The sequence below is a fragment of the Centruroides sculpturatus genome, unplaced genomic scaffold, assembly GCF_000671375.1.
Source record: "Centruroides sculpturatus isolate CEXI.00-Female unplaced genomic scaffold, Cexi_2.0 scaffold360, whole genome shotgun sequence".
Lineage (NCBI taxonomy): Eukaryota > Metazoa > Arthropoda > Arachnida > Scorpiones > Buthidae > Centruroides > Centruroides sculpturatus.
Window position 1 is genome coordinate 245,417 of NW_019384584.1, and position 25,526 is coordinate 270,942.

Consider the following 25,526-nt stretch of genomic DNA (forward strand, 5'->3'; position numbering starts at 1 on the left):
GTAATTATTCTTCTGTCAATTTAATAAAGATCAGGAAGCGTCGATACGTCCATCATATTCTTAAAAACCGTTGACGTAACCATACGTCATCAGTCCTAGCATACGTCTTCCACCCTCCTCTGAAGTATCCTTGAACTTTGCGAATTGCAAAATGATCTTATAACCATTTTCGATATTTACTTACGATTCGATCGCGTGTAGATTTTGTAAAAAACGTTGGTTTGGGAGTTCTCAGAACGGAGAAATAGTCACCTGTTAAACGAGAGATCGCACGCGGTCGACACGTGAAGAGTCACGCCACTTTACGTATATTATAGTTTGGCTTTTATATTCTTCAGCTGCAAGGACGTACATTGAGGTATCGACAGTCTTTTTTTGCTCTATTTAAGTTATAAATTTGAGCCTTAATTATGTAAAGAGTCTATATCTAAGTTCAAGTTCACGTTCGTTAAACTCTGTATGCATTTTAAGGCTGCTTTATATAAGTATTTACGCCCCTCGTTCCTTAGGTATGTGTAACATTCGATTACTAAGATTTCGTAACATATTTCAGTGTTTGCGATACTGTTTTAGCCTTAATTAGAAAACTGAAAGCATAAAGGTTGCTCGAATGAAATTAAATTATTAAAATTAAGTCGTTACATCGAGTCTAGGTGTTCTGAGAACTTTGAAAGAAGATCGGAAAAAAATTTTAAGTAATAACTCCATAACTTTAACATGTAACAATACCCATACTCTATTGACGCCATTGGGACATCAGTAGGACATTGGTAGATGGAGACGATGTCTTAATGGCATCAATAGGGCATTGGTAGATGGACGAGATTCCTTAATGGTATCAACAGGGTAACTATAGTTAAAAGAAATGCCCAAGGTATTAGTAGGGGTTTGATGTTTGGAAGAGATGTCTGAATGGCATCATTAATGGTTGGAAAAGATCACTAATGGAAAAAGATGTTTTATTTTGTAAACCTTTAGAGATGGCACTCACCTCCTGTGTGCATCCTGTATGTATCCTGTATGAATTATTACTTATATTTATAAATATTTAGTAAATATCAACTGAGAAACACTAATTTTCGAATTATAAAACACATTTATTGTATTTTAACATGAAGGAGATGGCAGTAAAGCTAACAAAGAAGCGGTTATGAAGTAATAAGCCTATTTATAGAAATATTAATAATGCGATGATTACAAAACAATTTGTCGCTTTTAAAATTACAGTAAACAAGTTACATTACGCATTTGTATAGAATAATAAGATTAAAATGTAAATATTCTATAAGAGTATAATAAAAATAAAGATTGATTATAGGCGAAAATATTAATACTTAATCATCAAAGAACATGAAAAGAATGTTAATGATCTTTGCTCAACATAGTTATAGGCCTAGATGTTGATATGAAATTATACAGGATCAACGTCTTCACAAATAAATTAAAGAAGTGTACCTCCTAAGCCATGGTTTTGCATTAGAAGAGCCTTACCTTAAATAATTTTTTTTAGTCTACAGGAATTTTTGAAAAGACTTCCTTAGTGTTTTGGTTTAGGGCCTCAGTAGACGTAAATGTGGCCTTTCTCCAGACCTCAGTTTCTTCATTTTTGTTTGCAGTAACACGTAAAAATCATAGTATATTTGATTAAACTATGAACCATCTGAAGGATTAAGTTTACGTTACGTATGTGAAAATAACACTAAAAGCATTAAAGTATATTTGCCATAAGTGGAAATAATTCGTCCTTATGGACACTCAATTATAGGCTTCCTTCGCAGTGCCTCTTAAGTGTGTTGTATAGGCCTAATAAAATGAGCCCTTTTCCTAAGTATGAATACTTTTAAATAACCGTTCAAGACTGCTGGCAATAAAGTAAATTAGTACCAATTTAATATAAGAATGGCTGATGTTTTCTTTGGTTAAAATTACCATTATAGGGTTTCTTGTGGGTGTTAATCAGGTTATGATAATTTCTGATAGTGGAATATAGCAATGCTCGATAATTACGATGTAAGAATGGATCTAATAATCATGATATACGAAAAAATTTTGATAGTGACAATTAGGACCGACGCCAGGAAAGGAAACTAAAATTTTATTAAACCCGGTACCGGAATCGTTATAATAAAATAAATGTATGCAATTTAAAGTGCATAAGCGAGAAAAAAAAAACAAATGTGATTAATCGAGAAGGTAAAGAAAGGCCCGGAAGTCCTTAGCCCAGGAACCATGATTGCTCTCTAAGGCCTATATGTCCAATATCTCAACATGGAAATATATATACTGTAAACCTATATGATGACGTATGAAGACTTAGGAAGAGTTCTGATGAAAACGTTAATAGAAGTATCAGCGATGGTGATATAGGATCAATACAATGACCATAACTCATGTTAACATTGCTAAATGTCAAAATAACTGTTCACACGGCAAAAAAATAGTAGTAAAGTTATAGAAATTTCTTATCGTAAGATCTGCAAAGTTAAAGAAATCGAGCATGAAATCTATTGGAATCCCTATCGGTAGTGGAATAAAATGAGAACGTGAGAAGTTGACATAAATACTAGCATACAGGAAGTGGCCCGAAGTGTGGTTAGACATGAAAATGCTCCACTTTGTATATTTTTAAATAAGGTAAAAACAAGAGTGTTTGTGATAGGCTACAAATAAACATGGAGAGGTGACGCTTTCATCAATTTTTAGTTAATTCTCTTGCGCTTTTATTAGAAAAATACTTCCTACATTATCGATTCTGACACGGTTTACTTCGCCTTACTGCTACTTTTTTCTCTTTATATGTGATTTTGCGGATAATTCCATATTCGTTGTATTGTTTTAGGCTGTAGACTTTCAGATATTTTGTTTAAATCAATGTTTAATCGTGATTTAAAGAAACGATATCGTCATTTGGCCGACATTTTGGTTTTAGAACGAAGACGCGACGCGATGCGACGATGTGCGCGTCGTAGATGAGTTTTTTTTCTTGTTTTTCTTTTTTTTGTTTTAAAATGAATTTCGAATAATTATCACTCTCGAGCACGAATGAAACTAATTTAGAATACTTCATATTAAATTTACACACGCGAATATGAAAAATTCAAAAAAAAGAGATCGCGCTGCGTATCTTCAAAGCGACAAATTTTGGCGAATAATTAAAAGTTCAAAAACTTATTTTGAGCATAACTGTATTTCCTATATACTTTTATTTTCTATTTCCACGCTTCTGACTTTTATATTATTAAGATTATTATATTTTATTGTTTTAAAATAAAGTTTAACGCGTTAGAAGACTTACCACGCGTGGCGAAGCAACATGGCGACGCGACACGATGCGACGAATAACAGTTACCTAAAAAAGTATGCATAAATCGTTTTAAATTGCTTTTTGATTAATTAAATCAACTTTAGTTAGATTTCAGTAGAGATATCAGGAATTTCCTGTTTATTTTCCTGAGGAAAATCTTTATAAAATATCTTCTATTGATTCAATAACTTATAAATTCGGTCAAGGGAATTTGTATTCCGTCCCGTGGCGAAAGTTGAACTTGAATAGGTTCCTGACGTCACGAAATATATTCAAAGAAAAAGTTTAAAGGACACCTTTCAGTTGGCCGGATTCGCCTAGTATTTGAGGAAAAATAAGAAATAATATTTAATATGAATTAACACAAGAGTTTCCTCATCCAGGTGTTGCGTTATTCAGTGTTTCTTTTATTAGCATGCATTCCGGTAGTTATCTGTTAAATAAAATTTTTTCAGGGTTAAAACCGGAATTAAATAAAGGTGAGTCACTGTAAATTTAAAATTTACGTATTTAATTCTATTATTATTATACAAAATAAAGTGTTTTTTAACTCAGAAAATTATGAGAAAAATCCCTTTAGGAGGGAATTAAATAAGAAAATTTCTTTGTATTTAGAAAAAACTTTTTATGTACACTGTACTCTTGTTTTTTTATAGTACAGGGAAATGCGGAACTTTAAAACTTAAATTTAGTTTTAAAAAGTGTGTACAGCTTTGTTTTAAAGCGGGTTTCTTTAAATTCGCTTTTATAAGGTTTTTAGTGGGTTAGCAAGAAAAATTACCGTTTTTAATGAGGTCAGCGGTATTTTTGCGTGTTTTGAAGAGTAATTTTTACCTAAAAACGCCGATATATGGGTTTTTTTTAAGCATTTCTAAAGTATAAATTTGCATGAAAATGTTCTTACGTAGAGGTTCTTTATGTACGCCTATTAAGAGGAAATCTACTTAAAAATGCTACACACGACTGTTTTCGTGTACTTATTTGTAGTAGAATTACTTTAAAATGTCTATAGAAAAGTATTTATAAAAAAATCTGCTAGGAATAAATAAATTATCCACATTTTCTTGAAAGTGGAATCATGTACAAACTGAGAAAGGAACCCCTTTGCTCTCTAATTCATTGTATTTTCTCTTTAAGAACTTATCATCCCTCTGTATTTTTAATTGATTTATTTTTTCAAATCTTCTCGTATCTCCCCACAGAATATATATTTTAAAAAATATTCGAAGAAAAAATACATTTTACCTCTCTTTTCTTATAATTTTAAGTCTCCACGCTATTACTCAATTAGTTTTATTACAAAAGAAGAATTGAGCAACGTCAGTTTGTCTATCAGTCTGAACTATTTTTAAATCTAGGAAAGTCAATAATGTTTTCGAAGTAGAATATTAAGAAAACCAGAAAATTATTCCCCCTAATTATAATTTAATCAATGTTTTTGAGAAATGTAACCAAGTTACAGTTAATTATCTTTCGTATAAATATGCTTTAAGGCATATTTTCTCCGAGTGTTTTACTTTTAGCTTAACAAAGGCAGGTTTTCGTGTTTGTTCTTGCCATTACGTCTTAAATATTATAGATTTTTTCATAATTTTCATTAATTTTTATGAATGCTACTATCAAAATGGCGGCCATCTTGATTATCCATAATGGATCACTTCAGGGCCGGAATTACAGCTTAGGACCTCACATTAGGAAGGAGCTAGGGCCTCAAGCTTTTAAATTTATTTATTTAGTAGAGAAAGTCCTCTTATATGTCATAATTTAGGGCGACGAGCTTAAATTCGGTTCTGAATCGATTCTATTTTTTGAGGAGTTAAAGCTTCAAAATTTTATAATTTCGAGAATTTTTAATTAAGTTTGACCAATTATATTTGATTTGAATATAATTACAACGAAAAAGAAGTTTTGAATTATAACATATACACTTTTTTGATTTGTCGCCATCTTAAAAAATGGCGGCGAAATAAAATTTACAATTTACAAATAAATCTATTCGAAAAGTGGAAGCTATTCTCTTTTCGAATAGATTTATCAAAATCTGGTTTTTTGTTTTTGGTATATTTTTAATTAGAAGTGGCCAAATCTATTATTCATCTTAAACGAACGGATTTTCATTTCAAAATGGCGGATGTTGGAGTGTTTCTTATTGGTTATAGATGACTTGTACTGTTTATTCTTTAATGATTCTTTTACAATTGTTATATAATGATTGTATTTCTTTATATAAATGTTTACAATTGATTTATTTTCTTTTAATTTTCAAAAAGGTACATTTAAGTAAGAAAAGTTACGAACTCCTTATTTCCTACAAGAATCGATAGGAATTAAAGGATGATTAGAGATATCAGTTAAGGACAAAGAAACAATAGACTATTGTTTATACTATTGTAGATAATGGAAGCTACTGTTGCATAATTTTACATAGAATATATCCTTTTTGCTTTTATTTATTCTCTTTCCTGCTATTGTTTTCAACTGTTAACTTGAAAATGCTCAGCGTAAGTCTGAATTAAAGTATGTGATAAGTAATTAAAGATATAAATATTAAATTACAGTCTCCAATCAAGAAAGCAACATGAGTTCTTCACAAGTTGCTAGTAAAGGACCAGAAAGAAGCATTCCACAAATCGTGTTGACTGATACTACAGAAAATGAAATACAGAATGAGAGGTGAGAGAATTGTATTTTTTAACTGACTAATTTACAAATACAATCAAAATTTCTAGAATTAAGTAACTATATTTGTTTCAGAGAAAAGCCTCACTTCACTATCGACGACAACGACGAAGATTCATCGGAGTGTGGAGCTACTTTATCCACTGCTTACCTTCTCGACGCTAACATGACGACAAACTTGGCTTACAGGACCAAAATAAAGCATAGGACATTCAGGTAAGAGGTCAAACTTGGGCTATTTTAACCTTAGTACAATGCTAAACTATAAGGCCAAGAGTTGTACTGACTGAAAGTTATATAATTAAGCTATATAATTTAACCAAACTAAAGGAAAAATATGTAATTCTTTAGTTAAAGGTCAACAGAAGTTAATCTGTCACATCTCACATCCGTTTTCTTGGCATGAATGCTTTCATATGCTTCTTGAACACGAATATATTCATTTAAATAGTCCTTAGACAATATGTGATGCACTCTTTAACGGATATATTATAAATATGTGTACCATTATCTCGACTTTTTCATAGAGCTGTTAGTTTCGTATGAATGAGTTTATTGTTAATACAAAATTCATCTGTCTTATATGAATTTATGCAACGAAAAATAACAACGTTCAATTTATTTAAAAATATATTCAATGAACAAAACATTGTCATATGTTTCTGCAAGATTCTATAGAATTTCAACAAACCGTTCACAGATGGGTGATCAGTGAATGAGTGCCAAAAATCCAACAGAAAGGAAAACGCTTCCGTAAAGTTCATTGACTTTATGTTTTCAAATATAAATATTTTTCACAATTGACATGATTTATGGATGTTCAAAGTGTTATTACATTAAAAAATGCTATCTCAAATTCAATTTTGGCTTTCTTTACAAGCTCATTGATCATAGTGAAGCAAGTAGTATTTATCATAGAGAAGTAAGACTATCTCGACTTCGTATGTATGTTACGGTTTAGTTTAATAACTATTTTTAAAGTGTGTTTTTGTTATTAAGAATATCTTTTTTAAATTTTTCTCTTTTTCCATTCTGCGCCCAACGGTGACTGAGTGGATAAAACCACTGAACACTAATAGTTAGTCGTGGGTTCATGCTTGACCAACGGGTTGGCCAATTGGAGTTTTCCGAGTTTTCTTCACATTTGTAACACCTAAATAGGGACCAGCTTTCCATAGAAAGTCATCTTGGGATGTATCTTCTTCGGCAGTGCGTCCGCGAGTTGCATTGTCGTATATAAACAAACTTTTCGCCCTGTAGGCACTTGTAATCATACCCATTGTATATTTAGCCAGACTCACAATGGGGGTAGCCGAGTGTTTAGGGACGGAGCTCGACATTTCCGGAACTAACCCATGAAAATTCCTGGGGAATTTATCCCCTGGATTCGATCCCGGGTTTCTCATAGCAACAGGATGATGTGTTGACCACCCGGACATCATCGTCTATTTAAGTTAAACTTACGTTTAATCCTTCAGAAAAAAAGCTCGTAAAATTCATTTTATATAGAAACTGCAGTTGACTCGAAAACAAAGAATTGCTTTGAACAGTGTTCTCTTTGTTATTAAAAATACGGAAATTATTAAATTAACGGAACAAAATATCTCAAATGTTCCTACAAGAGAAAATCAAAATTAGATAGACTGACGTATAAATGACGTTATTGTTTTTGAAAGCGGCAATGACCCGAATGGCAATATTAAGACAGTAATAATATTATATTATATATAAATATCGTGAATATGTGCTAATTGTATGAAACTATTATTATAATTTTCTATCCGACCGTAGCCTAATTTTTATCTTTCAAAATACATAATGTTTTCATTCGATTCTCTTGTCGTCTAACCCAATTTTTTTCTTCGACTTTTATACGATTTTCAGGATCAATTCATGCGTTTGTTTCACATAATTATATGACAAACAAATGAGACTTTCATAAAAAGATATTTTCTGTTTTTTATAAGTACACGATAATTTATTTAATCGAATTCCCACAACTAATTTAAATGTTAAACTGTAATTAACTAGAAACTTTAAATTAAAAAAAAATCAATTTTGGCAGGGGTCGCTAATATCATTAAATAGATTACGATCAATGTTGCCAGTTCAGCTACTTTTATAAAATGTTTTTAAAAAATTACCGGTATTATTATTCGATTTATACTACAATACTACAGAACTGTACAAATAAACTTTATATATTTATATAGAGTATTTACAATGGTGTAGTAGGTCAGTGGAATGAAAAATAATACATAACTTTCTGCATTATTACTGGTTACCTATTACTGTATTCTACTTCCATCCTCTCTCACATCTTTTTCTTCTGTGTTAGTATATAAACAAGAGAAAGGAGATAGCGCTAAATTATTATGGCTTGCGTTACGCACGTTTTATGAGATCATAAGCAATAAAAATATTTCATATTTGAAATGGTTCCTTCGATAAAATACGTTCCGAAATGCATTTGTAAAAAAAAAAGTTCTCAAATATATCAAAAAGCAGTAGGCATAATGTAATTTTATTATTTTTATTGGAAACAAAAATAAGTTAACTTAAACTTTTAAAATTATTAAATTAGGCACTAAGATAATATTTTTTTCCATATCCATCATGAGTTCGGCTAGATCTACAGTTCGAGTGAGGAGAAACGGGACCAAACATATTTGAACTTACCGCCCATGCAAAACTTTTGGGGGTGGTTCGCCCGAATTCGAACCCGGATCCTGCAGAGCAGAAAATTGACGGATTAACCGTTTCGGGCATCCGACCATTTAACTGTAACATATTAATTTAAATGAAATATTTGTGCTCGTTCGTATTTTATTTATTCGTTTAGTTTTATTTCTTTCACATTCTGAGATAATAACGTTTTAATATCAAGTTTTCTTTTTAGAAACAAGAATATCTCCGTCAAACCATCATCTAGTTGATATTTTATCAAATTTTAAAAATATTTTAATGCATAGTAAATAAAATTCGATATCTCCAAGAATAATTCCTTTCTTAATAATAATGATTATTACGAAAAGAAATTACTTATTGAGAATATAGAACTCTTTACTGAAATTTCTTCATGAATAGGTCTTCCTTATTTTTCTGTAGTTGATCGGATAAATCCCTAACTGTCAAGGTTAATTTTGATATCGACTTTACTCGCCAGAGGGCTTTGATTAAATCAAATCGTGCACTCTGGCGGCACGAATTAAGGTCTTCACTATTTTTATAATTTTAAATTATTTTATTGAAAATAGAATAAAATTTTTATGAATTTTTGTAAAGTGATGTGATGCTTGAAATTTATTAAAAACCAAAATCGATGGAAAATTTTTAAATAACATGCAAATTATAGAAAGAATTTAGAATAAACACGCTTTATGATTACGTATAATATTACTAAAATTATTTTAAAAATTATAAAAAGAGCATAAAAAATAATTCATTAAAATTGAGAAAACATAAAAAGAAATACTTATTAAAGATAATTATATAAAGACATTAAAATTTTCTGAAAAAATTAACACTGTTCCGCGCTCAACTGATGATACACTAGTTTAATGGCGTATCGCCATCTAGGGACAATTTTTTGCTTAGATTGCTTAATATGGGCTAGAGATGTTTCTAATAATTAATTTCTTCAGTAGTTATGATCAAATTTGGATATTTCATTTTTAAAATGTTTTAAATTTATTTTTAATTTATAATATTCTTTTGTTGAGCATGAATCTAATTTCTGAATGGAATACTCTACAGTACTGTACTTATAACTCAGTTCTATCCATGCTATACTTCATATTTAGTTAATATTTAATAAATCAAACATGTCTATTTATTTATACGAATTTAAAAATTTTAAATATATAAAAATTTATTTTATTGGATATTTTAAAATGTAACAGTAACAACAGTATAAAGCTGATTACAGTATATTAGATTAGATCTAGATCATGCTCATTAAATTCATTTTAATATAAATGTTTATATATTAAGTAATATTTAATTTAAAAAAATTGGCCTAAATTTTCGAATTTAAATAATAAGTAACTAAATTTATTTTAATAGAGAAGTTGCGGCCGACTTTCACGTTTTAGAGATGAAAACTTCGGCCGCAACCTCGCTATTAATGCATAGCAGAAGGAAAATGAACCATCTTAATTCAAAATGGCGGACATTCGTAGATGTAGAAAACACTCACATTAGCATGACGTGTGAACTATATAATGAAACTGTCACGAATTGACGCACTTTTTTTTTAATCTATTTAAGATCGAAAAGAATGATCTTGACGTTTTACGGTCTAGTTCATTCTCCCATTCTTCTAGGTCATCCATCATTTCTCTCCATTCATATCTTATTGGTCCTTATACATCTACATTGCAATCTATTAATGTAAACATACTTTGCCTCTTTAAAGTTTCTCTTCATACTTTTCAGTTTCGAAATATTGTTTAACATTGATCTCAATTTTGAATTTAGGTTTTTTCGACTCATTTTTAAATGTAGGTTAATGACAGGCCGTTATTATATAATAAATAATAATTATCCTTGCTTATATAATGTAGAGATCCATACTAGAAATCTGAACAGGTATGCAATACACGGTAATGCAGTGTGGCCCAACAAATCTATAATATAAAGGCTGGCCCAAAAATCAGTTAACCATTATAAATCTATATTGATGTCTTATTTAAATACTTAAATATTTAATCGTATTTATTTATTTAAAAAAGCTGGCAGCGTTGTTGATGAACTTTCTCGGCATTCTTTATTTGTTTTCATCTCTAGTAAATGCTACCATTTATCTTTATGATTGATTCGGGAGATATGGGGCGGGGCCATAACTCCCGAACCAATCGTCCGATTTTTCTGAAAATTTGTAAAAACACTTTTCTCTAATACAAAAATCTGCTTGCAAAATTTCAGACATTTTCGACAAAAGGCACAGGAGTTATTAAGCTTCAAAGTGGGTGAAAAAACACGCTAACATCCAATATACATAGAAAAACCCAAATTTTGTATTTCTCGACGTTTCAAGGTTTCCACTCCAATTGGTCAAAAAATGCCATATTTTTCCCTGTTATATAACAACCAGGAAAGTAATTTATGTTTGTATTAATTTTATAATAGAAAAATGCATTATTTTAAACTCGGTTTACGATGATTCGTATTTACAAGTACACAGGAAACAAGCAAATAAAACACAGTTAAGTGACTTTTGGACCATTTTATGTTTACTGTAAATTATAATTCTCTATGGTTACCGATTTCTTAATAGATTATAGAAATCTGATATTTGGAGATAATTATACAACGATGACTATACAAAGGTACAATAAACTTGTAAATATATTAATTCATTAATATTTTTGATGATTGGCATTCGAAATTCTAACTAATACTGCAGGCAAATGAGGAAATGGCAAATTAAACTAAGAACGAGATCGAATTATATGACAAAAATTAATTAGAAATAATTAGATTTGATAACAGGATATTCGTTATATTTCTTATATATATAAACTTTTATTTATAAAGTATATCTGACTAGTATTTTAATATAAACATTTACGAAATATTCGTAATATTTAAAAATTCTCGATGTTGTAAAGGTTATAGAATCATATTGAAAACAGGTTTATAATTAAGCAATATTATAGGTTGATAATTTACTCTTGTAAAAAATGTTCGATAAAAATTAGCCTACATTCATTAGTATTGAATAAACAATAANTGTATTTATTAATTTTAAGCCTGCTTATTAATTTTTTAAATTTTTGCTTATTATGGCATGTCACAGATTGTCAATAATCAATATGTAGCCTATTTGTGAAATTACATTCTTATGTAAACTATTCTATATATATATATGCTAACTCATTTTTAAATAAACAATAATTAATTTAAGCTGAAAGAAACTTTAAAGCTAAATCGGGTATTTATAAAACTCTATTCAAAGTTAAAAATAATATGAATTGATATGTTATCGAGCCTTCAGATCCATACAATTAATTATTTCCAAATTTTAAATGTAGTAAAAAATTAAATTCAGTTATAATTCATCATAGACAATGATTACACTCGAGGGAGTGATCACATTAACCTAAATTCTTCAGTATTTTCAATAGCAGATAACGTAATATGAACAAAAGCTTATTCAGAAAATAATTATAAATCAGATAATTTCGCACAGAAGAATAAATTCGGACATATTTTATAAAGAAATTGCTTAAATTTATTCTTTAAATATGACCTAACTTAGCAAGTAATTCCGATTTCTTACAAAATAAAAATTAAAATAGAGTATAAACTTATTATAACAAGTGGTTTTATTAGTAAATAATAAAACTATTACTTTTATTTCAAGAAATTTATTATTATTATAGCTTCTTTGATATTTATACCATTTTTCTTTTAAAGTTAGCAATGATATGATTATTGTTATAATTATATCTTATTATACATTAATTAATTGTGTAACATTAATTATAAATTTTTAAATTATAATTATTCTTATTAATAATAAAGTTATTTAATTTAGATTATTTTGTAGTTTAGAAGAATAACGTAAAGTGAAAAGATGGAGAACTGATCGATTTCAGTGATAGTCGAATAGCTTCATGTTATAACAGTTATAAAAGTTATTGAAGTATAANTTTTTTCCAATAATACATAATAATAAAGTTATTTAATTTAGATTATTTTGTAGTTTAGAAGAATAACGTAAAGTGAAAAGATGGAGAACTGATCGATTTCAGTGATAGTCGAATAGCTTCATGTTATAACAGTTATAAAAGTTATTGAAGTATAAAATACAGTAGAGCGTCGTTTATCCGAATCAATTAGGGACTGGGGTTGTTCGGATAACTTATTTTTCGGATAACCGATCATGTACGAAAAAATATAACCTATCCCGTGTTGAAATTTTTCTCCGTTGCGTGTCGCTTCGCGTTGAATTTTCGTCGATGTTAAGCCTAACGTAAACTTTTTAAAATAATAATCGTGGCTATTGTATCGTTAAAAATGATTTCTTTATGTTTTACAAACGAAATAAATACATTGAAAAATATAAAAACAAATAAAAATTATACTTTAGGCCGACTGGAATTATTTCGGATAACCGACGTTTCGGATAACCGACTTTCGGATAAACGACGCTCTACTGTAATGCATAAATATATAATAATTTTAAAGGTTTTAAAATTTTAAACAATTTACATAAAATGAATTGCACGAATTCTCAATCGATATGGCAATATTATTTAGGTATTTCTGTGAGTTTTCTCTTGAAATATCGTTGTAAGTTTTCTGAAGTTTATTTTATAAATACAGTAAATAAATACAGGAAAAATAAATTAAATTATTTCGAGAGACATTCTAAATAGATGTTAGTGCGAATAATGTTTTTTTATGTTTTTTTATTAATCCGATTCAAATTTGTTATTTGTAACCTGATTCCGTTCACCTTCTCTGTTCTATTATAGATGAAATTGCAAAAAAATAAAAATAAAAAATAAAACCATTAACTTTCATAAAATAACATAAATTTAAATAGGTCTGCACGGTTGCTGAGACAATAATGCGTTCAATTATCCGTGTATAATAATACTCCTTGTTAAATTTATGTAAATATACACTCATTACTTATATACTACTTGCATTTAATTATATATATATATATATATATATATACAGTTTGTACGACGATAATTAATAAATTATACTGTTAATTAAACTTACATTAAAACTTTATATAGGCCTATTTTATACATGTATACTGTATTCATAGTTTATACAAGTATTTACTTTGTTATATTATTTTTGAATTGAGACAATAGGTTTTGTTCGAATAATTGAGATATTGCGCTTTTTTACGTAAATTTGACGTCACACCGTAGCATTTCTCAATGCAAAATTGAAGAGATGACGTCAAATTGACGTAAACGTGCATTATCCAACCAAACGAACAAATCAGAACCATATCATTAATTTTGAAAAAAAAGATGAACAATAATTTATAAGCTTTTTATGCTGCGTAACTTTGACACACAATCATTCAAACTTTCTGAATTTTTATAAACATACACGAGTAATTGAAAGAATAAATTTATAAGTTAAAAACTAAACATTCATTAACATAGTTTTAAATGCTTAATTTATGTTTTAATATATCAAATTTTACGCAACATTGGAATATTTATAGAAATAGTTATTACAGATTTTTATCTCTGATTTTTACACAACGATTTCATGGTCGGCATCTAAAGCATAGTGACTAGTAACGCACGTTGCCTATCAGCTGCGCGCATGTAAATTTTACACAAAACATATTTTTCATAATATATTCTTAAGAAATGAGGATAATATAATACATATACACGCCTACGAATGTTCTTTGCTATTAAATCGACTCGCTTCTCATTATGTAGCAATATGATTGACACTTACGTTATCAATTATACATCACGCTGTAAGTCGATAACGGTTCTAACAAAACTAGACACTACTTAATTAAGCAAAATAATATTAGAATAGGTGTTTGTTATTAAAATCTTGTTTAAAACAGGAAAATATTTAATACGCTACAAGTTTCCTCGCTGATTATTTATTATTGTAATTTAAACGGGAGGAAAATGTTTGTAAACTTACATCTTAAAGATCCGGTTGTGTGTTCAAAAAAAAAAAAAGAAATGAAAATATTGAAGATATTTTGAAAGAAATTATTACGTGCTTCCAGCCTTTCGAGACGTTTTACGGTTGATGTAAATCGAAGGTTTTTCCCCTCAGAGAAAGTAGTGATGTCATCTCTCCTTTTAGAATAATACAGAAAAACCCTTCGGTTAATTCGTGTTTACCTATTGACGTCACAAATATGCTAACCTCTAAAAGACAACGGAAATGCGGCCCAATTAACATTTATTGTATGGATATTTAGGATATCCATTCAATAAATTCTTTGCTTAAACATGCAATTTTTGTAAATTTTTACAAATATATACTGTATATATTTTTAGGAAGTAAAGGTGATTGAAAGTAGATGCAAACTTTTCTCTAAATTAAAACACTGCCTAAGTTCATTCTTTGTAATTTATTTTAAGATTTTTTGCGCAGTTATAATCTAATTTATATTAACATAAGTTTTTTATGTCACCCGATTACTTTTTTATTAACTCGTTAAGAAAGTCGGGTTAAGAGGAGTTAAAAATAATAGAAAGTCGTTTGAAAACGGGTTAAAAATAATATGTAGTATGATGAAAGATTATTAAAACTGTAACAAGTAGTTAATAATGAATAGGATTAGTTCTAGTTCGGGTTTCGGTTAAGATTATTGGGCAAGTAAGAGTTTAGTATAACTATTTTTAAAGACGTCGGATGAGTAAACGATTAAGTTTTTTGATATAATTGTAAAAATATCATGAAGAAAATTGCTATCAATAATGATATTTTTAGCATTTATACGTACAGTACTTAGCCTAGCAACTCCGATTAAAAATGATATCGAGATAACGAGGAACGAAAATAGAATCTCAGATAAACTGTGGAAGATGTTTGAACCTTTTATCATTTCTCAGGGTCAAATCGTCGCGATAGGAGAAAAACTGTTTAACTGTAGGCCTATACCGTACATAAAATCTATATGGGTTTGTCGAGTTAAAACCAATTGGGTCATCTGATATTGAGTGACCTGTCGTGTATTTTCTATTTCTGTATAAATCGTGCTATTTTTTTACGCGCTCACCCCGATTCAAATACCAAATAATATCCTATCTAGCGGATGTGGAACAAACGAGGAAATTACATAAAAAAATAAAGATACCCGAGGGGATTGACTTAGTTTACATACAGCCACGGCATGGTGGAGGCAGTCGGAATACTGTACCTCTGTTAAAATCCGGACTATGGTTGCTTTATGATGCCTTCTAGAAACGGAAAAAGGAGGCTTCCCAGGTGAATTTTATACTTCGATATAATTATTTAAACGTTTTATTAGATTAGTTTAATCTTAAGTCTGTTAGAGGACAACCTCTTTTGTGGTAGGTATAATACTCCATGTGGAGGTTAAGTATTTGATTAGTACAGTTTTTTTACTTATAAAAATCACATTTAATCGATAGAAAATTGTATAAATTCTTAATCGTATAGTACTACGTAACTTATAAATTCGTAAAAAGGAGATACTCGAGTTAACGATCGATTGTGTAAAATTACATACATCCTGGACATGTAAACAACTAATTATTTTTAAGCAAGTTATTATCGGTTTGAAGGGGATTTTTAATTGTATTTAATGACATATTATGTTGTTTTCCTGTCTTGCTTTCCTTCTCCATTTAAAACTTCAAGAATGGCATACGCCTATAATACATTTATTTTTCGAATTTGTATTTATTTATTTAAATAATTTAAATTTTTAAAATTACTCTTAGTAATAGCGCCAACATCTTTACGTAGCGACTTATTTATTTGACTACAAAGTCGGGAAGTTAGGTTAATGTTTCTGCAAGGACGAACATTAATTTATCGTCGATACTAGTTTCTCCAGATTACCTTGGAGTTAATACCTGGCAACATATAAACCATTACGTAACGTATTTGTAAGATTTCTCAGCACGGAGGCGCACACAAGTTACATTAATTAAGGTTTAAAGGGGGGTTAGGAGGCGCGTGCTACGTATTTTCGAACCACGAGAAACCATACGAAACGAGCGAATGATTGGGTAGAATACGATTGGCGTCGGTGACCATCCGATGTGCTGTACAGTACGTGTGTTAGCATCTCCTGATTTCGGGGCGTTTCCTCAGCTGTTGCTTGTGTCTGTCCACATGCTGCCCCCTGTCGACGCATGTGGTGAGAGTGGCGTGAATGCGGTGTTCATGTGTGATATATATTTTTTTTCAGACGTGGTTCGATATGGCCCTTATATAATCAGTAATTTTCACATTAATTTTTTTTATTTGGTCGATTAGTAAATTTAACGATCGAGATCAATCGAGATGTTACGTACCAAGCGCAGGCCTTTGACTAGGTGAGTTAGAACTCTATTAATGAAGAAAGAATTAGAGCGAATTTTGAAAAATTTTTACTGTAAAGTGTATGTTTTGTTAATTTGCCTGATTGATTTTATTGTCGATCGTGGGAAGAAGACTATAGATTCCTTGATTAGCAGGTATACTGGATGCGATGCCACGATGATGTAAGCATTTATTGTGTTGTTTACCTGTTAGTTGTAGATTTATGTATGTTAATTTCAATGTTTTATTTCGTTTAAAACTGTGTCGACTTCTTTTCAAATGTGTATCCGAAGTTAAATACAATGAGAATAGTTAGTTTCATACCTGTATGTGTTATATAATACGTGTCAATCGTGAAACGATGGTCGTCCTCATCGAATGAATGAATGTTGTATAAAAAAATGTTTCGATTTTTATCTTTACTACATGAATTAACTTAATGATAGTTTACCTAACAAATAGCTTATACAAAGCTGAATGTAAAACTAGGCTAGATACATTATATAACACTAAAATAGGACCAGTAATTTGATATTTATTACAGAAGAATCACTTTTTTACTCTCATATCCAGAAAGGTTGATGTTATAGAACAATTTCTATGTGATTTCTTAAGATTAAGATAAAGATTCTTAAGTTTGGTTTGGTTACAGTTCGTAATGCTTCAAAATTATATAAAATAACAAATTTTCGTGTCACGCATCAGTTATATTTAACCACAAAATTAAAGTATTGTATGCCAAAATTAAATGAGAATGTGGTATAGAAATTTTAGAATATATTCTTTTACATAAGTTTAATCAAACAGAATACATTGTGCATAAGTAAGTAATGTATCAAATCCAATTTTATTTAAAGTATTTTTAGCCTGATAATTCTTAACAGTTTCGAACATAAATACAGTCTAATGACATAGGAAGTAATATGTTGTATGTAAGTTGCATTAAAAATTCAAATTTGGATGATTTAGAAGGACAGTTTACAAGGTAATCAGATTTTAATATAAGTGCAACTGATTATTTCAAAGCATATTATATAAACTTAAGAAAGTGCTTATTGTATACAGTATGTTAGAAAAATTGTCTTCTATAATTATAAAAATATCTAAAATCTGTAAATTAAAATAATTTTATGTAGACTTTTTTGAAGTTGGCAGTATTGAATTGAAAAGTTTTCCTTGTTTGAAAGTATTACTTTCATGATAAATATCACATAAATTCCAATATTAAATCAACTCAAAAAACTGGATGTCAGTCTAGAATCACTAAAGAAACCAAAACTCCAATAGCTTAAAGCTATCAAACATTTGTTTATTCATTAAATTATTTTTGTGGTTTTTTGATAACAGCAATTGTCTTTCAAGTAAAGATAGTCTCATTTTTTCTTAAAAATAAAATTCCCTTTAGATAAATTTATTCATAGTTACAAAGATTTGTTATTTAGTATTTNCTCACATTAGCATGACGTGTGAACTATATAATGAAACTGTCACGAATTGACGCACTTTTTTTTAATCTATTTAAGATCGAAAAGAATGATCTTGACGTTTTACGGTCTAGTTCATTCTCCCATTCTTCTAGGTCATCCATCATTTCTCTCCATTCATATCTTATTGGTCCTTATACATCTACATTGCAATCTATTAATGTAAACATACTTTGCCTCTTTAAAGTTTCTCTTCATACTTTTCAGTTTCGAAATATTGTTTAACATTGATCTCAATTTTGAATTTAGGTTTTTTCGACTCATTTTTAAATGTAGGTTAATGACAGGCCGTTATTATATAATAAATAATAATTATCCTTGCTTATATAATGTAGAGATCCATACTAGAAATCTGAACAGGTATGCAATACACGGTAATGCAGTGTGGCCCAACAAATCTATAATATAAAGGCTGGCCCAAAAATCAGTTAACCATTATAAATCTATATTGATGTCTTATTTAAATACTTAAATATTTAATCGTATTTATTTATTTAAAAAAGCTGGCAGCGTTGTTGATGAACTTTCTCGGCATTCTTTATTTGTTTTCATCTCTAGTAAATGCTACCATTTATCTTTATGATTGATTCGGGAGATATGGGGCGGGGCCATAACTCCCGAACCAATCGTCCGATTTTTCTGAAAATTTCTAAAAACACTTTTCTCTAATACAAAAATCTGCTTGCAAAATTTCAGACATTTTCGACAAAAGGCACAGGAGTTATTAAGCTTCAAAGTGGGTGAAAAAACACGCTAACATCCAATATACATAGAAAAACCCAAATTTTGTATTTCTCGACGTTTCAAGGTTTCCACTCCAATTGGTCAAAAAATGCCATATTTTTCCCTGTTATATAACAACCAGGAAAGTAATTTATGTTTGTATTAATTTTATAATAGAAAAATGCATTATTTTAAACTCGGTTTACGATGATTCGTATTTACAAGTACACAGGAAACAAGCAAATAAAACACAGTTAAGTGACTTTTGGACCATTTTATGTTTACTGTAAATTATAATTCTCTATGGTTACCGATTTCTTAATAGATTATAGAAATCTGATATTTGGAGATAATTATACAACGATGACTATACAAAGGTACAATAAACTTGTAAATATATTAATTCATTAATATTTTTGATGATTGGCATTCGAAATTCTAACTAATACTGCAGGCAAATGAGGAAATGGCAAATTAAACTAAGAACGAGATCGAATTATATGACAAAAATTAATTAGAAATAATTAGATTTGATAACAGGATATTCGTTATATTTCTTATATATATAAACTTTTATTTATAAAGTATATCTGACTAGTATTTTAATATAAACATTTACGAAATATTCGTAATATTTAAAAATTCTCGATGTTGTAAAGGTTATAGAATCATATTGAAAACAGGTTTATAATTAAGCAATATTATAGGTTGATAATTTACTCTTGTAAAAAATGTTCGATAAAAATTAGCCTACATTCATTAGTATTGAATAAACAATAAAAGATTTTATGATTTAGCATTTATTTTCTATAATTAATTCTTAGAAAATGATTATAAAATTCTATATAAAATATTTTTGTGAATAGTCATTATAAATTTANGGAAACAGTTCACTTTTTCTTGTAATCCTGGGACAAGCAAAAGACCGGGAAATGAGAAACCGTAGTATTTAGATAAAATATAGACTATGTTTATTTTTATTATGATTTTCTAATTTAATACATCTATGGTGAAAAGGAAAGATAACTATCTATGGAATTATTATATATCTTTGGTATATTTGTATAGAGAAATAGAAACTGGATTATGAAACCTTTGTAAGCAGCAAAAACAATTTAATTACAAACATTTTCAATTATTTTTAAACATCATCTTCAGATAGAATACAAAATAGAATATAATAGAAAAACTTCAAACATAGAATGGTGGTTAGTTTAAATTAAAAATTAAAACAATAGAATAAAAATAAATACATAGATAAGTAATGAAAAATAAATAAATAAAAGTACATAAAAGTCCATAATAAATAAATAAATAAGAAACATACATAATGAACATATATAATGGCAACACAATAAGTAAACAATGTAAATAAAGGTGAGTACTCCATAGACAGAGAGAGAGAATGATATCAGTCCCAGTTATTCCCTATTCAACTCATAGCAGGCCCTCTAGGCTATTGAGAGGGCATTAATATCCTTATAGTTGATTGAAAATCTCTAAAAATGACTCAAAATGCTCATAATTAGATTGTTTTTGCTGCTTATGAAGATTTAATAAGGGTCTGAATATTTATATAGCAATTTTAAAAATGTTATAATTATTTTCAACTAAAAATATAATAAATACAATAAATATTTTACAGTCAATTTTTTNTGTTAAAAATAAAATTCCCTTTAGATAAATTTATTCATAGTTACAAAGATTTGTTATTTAGTATTTTTATTCTAAATTTATTCAATTGATTTAGTTTCATGTTTATATGAATACATGAGTCTAAAATTTAATTCTAGTACAAAATAGAATGCTTTAGATGACTGTATAAAAATGAAATTTACAGCATTAATAAATGCTTTTGCTCTTTCACTCATCTTCAAACTGAATATACATTTATAAAGAAACAAATTTAATCTAAACATGAACAGTAGACTGAAGGCCCTTATCAATGTTGTAAATTCAATCATATATATAGTACTTCTTTAAAACATTCTATATGATTCATTAATATATTTTACTCTTAGTTAATATAATTCAATTTAAACATTACCTTTGAGGTAGAGCATTAGCAAAGCCTCTTCTATGTGGCTTATAGAATTGAGTTCACTCTCAAAATTTGATCAGTTGATTTTGATGAAACTGTCATTTTATATAATAGGAGATGAGGATATAAAAAATGTAATAAAAATCAGGGATCCATGATTTTGTTTTCAAGATACAGTGGGGTCAAAGTGACAATGTCCAAGGTCACTACTAAGAGCACATGCAAATAATTTTTTTTTATGTTGGCAGCAATGCAGTAGTGGCAAGTGATTGTCACAGATGGCCCCCAAAACAATGTTATTAACTTACTAGTACCTTGACTTGATTCATAGCTTATGTTTGGATAGAAAATGAACTATGCCTAGTAAAATTAAACTAGATATGAAGCGTAACATTTAACAATTATTACTATCACATTTGTATTACATAGAAAAATTTTTGTAATTAAATCATGAAGAATTTAACTTTTTATACATATCAAATTGATTTAACTTAAAAAACAACTTCACATTTATAATAGCATCCCTGTTTTAGATTATATTCCTATATGGCTATCAATAAATGTATAAAATATCATGACATCCTGAACTGTATTTAAGTTTTAATGTATGTAATTTGACAATTCTTGTCATGATGACCATTTATTATATTTAAGAAATAATTTTTATAAATGACTGTTAATTAATGTAAAATTGATTGATATCTCTTAAAGATATATGATTTCAGCTCATATTTCTTGATTTTTAATTTTTTCTTTATAAATTGACATTGATAAAGTTTAAAATTGATAATTCCAAAATACTACTATTAAAAAATATAGGTATTTAATATATATGGATAGTATTTGTAATTGCTACTATATTTCTGTTAAATAGGACATCAAAACTTTTATTTTGAATTAATTATATATATAAAAACTAGGTTCTATTCAAATGTCCACATACAAATTTAAATAATTATTAAGAACTGTAGTGACCTTGACCTTTCTTTTGAGAGCATTACTGTAATTCAGCTTCATATGCTTTAAAAATTTTTCTAGTGGACAATATTATGTATAAGATATTGTGGTGTCTATTGCATATAAACGGAAGCCAGTAATTAGAACACGTGCGACCTGAATACTTAGTTTTCCTAACTACTTTTCATTATGTAACTGCTTTTAAGTTTTTTTTAATTTTGTTGTTTTATACATTATTTGTATCTTTGCTTACTCAATAAGAGATTCAGTTAAACAATCTTTAGGTTTAGCTAAATAACATGAATCTATGATTACTAAAAATTTTTTAATCACAATAGGGAAGAATAATTTATGTTCGTTTCCTGGTTTACTGAATGGGAAGTCAGAATTAATTTATATAAAATTTAATTTACTTATTTATGTAATACAGTAGATTCCCTTCTTTACAATTGCTTGCTTTATGACTTGTCACTGTGATTTAATGAATCGACAGGCCATAGGTACAAGGTGATCAGGAAGCATATTCTTCAATGGCAGATTTTTGACTATTGGTAATTGAAATTGCAGCATACAATTCAGAAGAAGACATTTATCACTATCAGTTATTTTTAATAACAGAAGCAATATCATTGATATATTTATCCAGTAACTAAGTATTATATTGCAAAATATAGTATGCATTTTGTGTTTTAAAAAGTAATCTTGAGTAATTTTGAATGACATTCTAAGATGCTGTGACATGCTGCAGAAAATTCATAGAAAAAACAGGAAAGATTTTTTAGTTTATATTCCAAAATAATTATAAAAACGATGGGGTCAGACTGTTTCTATTCTTCTTATGTAATTGTAAAATATACAAAAAAATATATTTTTCTTTCTCCTCTGACTTACGGATATTTTATAACTTCAAAGAAATTCTTAAAACATTGTGTCAACAATGAATAAAAAAGATTACAGTTAGAAAAGATAAAAAGGAAATCAAGTTGCAAAGAAAACTTTTATTTACATTAATAAACCTCCTAAATGCATTTTGTTTATGGAAGGTCTTTTCAGTAGGTCTAATTGTACATGAACTGTGTATGATTAGACCTACTGAAGAGGCCTTCCATAAACAAAATGCATTTAGGAGGTTTATTAATGTAAATAAAAGTTTTCTTTGCAAGTTGATTTCCTTTTTACCTTTTTTAACTGTAATCTTTTTTATTCATTGTTGATACAATGTTTTAAGAATTTCTTTTGAAGTTATAAAATATCCATAAGTCAGAGGAGAAAGAAAAATATATTTTTTCGTATATTTTACAATTACGTAAGAAGATTTTTTTAGTTTGTTGGAAAATAAATGTATATTTTAATTTTAAGAAATTCTAAACAAATCCTGCAATAATTTAACTTTTGCAAATTTAAAACTTATTTTTCATTATCATTTCAATATTTAAAAGCGTTAATTTTTTATTCATGTGATGTGTAATTCAGACTGTATTTCCAGGAATATTAAGTCAGTTCATGACATCATAAATCCTCCTCTTTTCCCACAGGCTATCTTGTTTAATTAACAAAGATTTTCTAGGAAACAATTAGGTTTTAAAAGTAGGGATCTGCTGTATGGGATTTTTTTAAAATTGTATTTTAATAATAATAATTTTAGCTAAGCACAATACTGCAAACCACAATCAATGTAGTATGCTCACAGCAAACTTTTTGTAATTAAAATCTGACCAACACAAACATTAGTAAATAAAGTAGAATTCAAAGCAATAATGTGATGAACTAGGAACACTGGTTAACATATATTACACTGATTTTATCAGTGTAATATATCAGTATTTAGTAGGGTTTCTCCAATGATCTCGGGAAATCCGGGGTCCTGGCTGTTTTTTAACCCGGGAAATTCTTCTCATCCTGGGAAATCCCTCAAATTTCTTAAAAATTCACCTTTTTCTTATTTTAGGTTAAAGTTGAGGAAATTTTGCAAATAGAAAGTTTCATTAACTCATAAACTGTCAGAATACATTTGTATTTATTAATTTTAAGCCTGCTTATTAATTTTTTAAATTTTTGCTTATTATGGCATGTCACAGATTGTCAATAATCAATATGTAGCCTATTTGTGACAGGACTGAAAATTCTTTACCTGTCAGAACCTGTAATATATGGAATAATTGTACTTATGCTGTCTTAATTTTTAACCATGCCCTGTAGCTTAAATATGCTAGATTGTGCAAATTGGGCAAGGATACAAATGAGTATGAAGTACTAAATACGGAACCTGTTACTGGTGTAATTTTGCGTGAAAAAATTTTCCTTTCACAAACGTTTTCGAGCTGTCGAGATAGCTCTTCCTCAGGTAGAGAAAAAATTCCGATGGAACACTTCAAAAAATGGAATGTAGATATTTAAATAAAAAACCGAATTTAAAAATAGAACGCAGATGTTTAAACAAAAAATCTGAAACTCGCATAACGAAAAAACCATTAAGACGGTCATGCGCATTCATGTGCTGATGTTGATATTTATAGATCATCGTTTATGAGGTCCTCCCAGGCTATGGAAAGATTAATCTCATCTTTCTGGTTTATACATGTGGTCAGGTGGTTAGCCTTGCAGATGGATATAGCTTCCCGCCATTTTAGATGTTCCAGATGGGGCGTAGTGTTGATGATGTCAGCTTTGTCGAACTCCAGTTCTATATCGGGATTAGATGCAAAGGTGGTTAGGGCTGTGGTGTACCGCCCATGCTGAAGGTCCGCTTGATGCTCTTGTACTCTGGTGTTTAAAGATCGCTTGGTTGAGCTGATATAGACAAGGTTCTCGTTACATCTGTTATCTTTCAGCGGGATAGAGTACACGCCAGGAAGCCTGCTACAAACCGGACTGCCTTTTCCATTTCTGAGGATGTTGTAGATTGTTGGGCATCTTCTATAGGCTATTTGTAATTGTTGTTTTCCAGCGATCTCAGCGTATATTGCTTTAACGTATGGGTTAAAGGTGACTGGGAGGCGTGTAGGTGTGTACGTTTATCCTGGTCAGTATTGGTCTTCATATGCATAGTGGGTGAATGTTGTGAGCATTGATATCGCTCAATTAGATGGTGTGTTAGACCATGGTAACCGTGCTTGGCTGCTATTCTCTTGATGTAATTCAATTCGGTGTTGAGGGCTTGCGTGGTGGACGAGTGGGAAAAGGCCCTTTNTTTATTAATTTTAAGCCTGCTTATTAATTTTTTAAATTTTTGCTTATTATGGCATGTCACAGATTGTCAATAATCAATATGTAGCCTATTTGTGACAGGACTGAAAATTCTTTACCTGTCAGAACCTGTAATATA

At 29.1% G+C, this 25,526-nt stretch overlaps 1 protein-coding gene across 1 annotated transcript in view; it reads left to right on the top strand.

Moving 5' to 3' along the window:
* Positions 1 to 3,428: 3,428 nt before the first annotated feature.
* LOC111624545 (acetyl-CoA carboxylase-like) overlaps positions 3,429 to 25,526 on the top strand; it is an 81,147-nt gene continuing 59,049 nt past the window's right edge. Inside the window, 3 exon segments of the mRNA XM_023367420.1 lie at positions 3,429 to 3,783; positions 5,863 to 5,977; positions 6,059 to 6,199. Coding sequence (XP_023223188.1) covers positions 3,720 to 3,783; positions 5,863 to 5,977; positions 6,059 to 6,199 — 320 coding nt within the window. The 5' untranslated portion in view covers positions 3,429 to 3,719.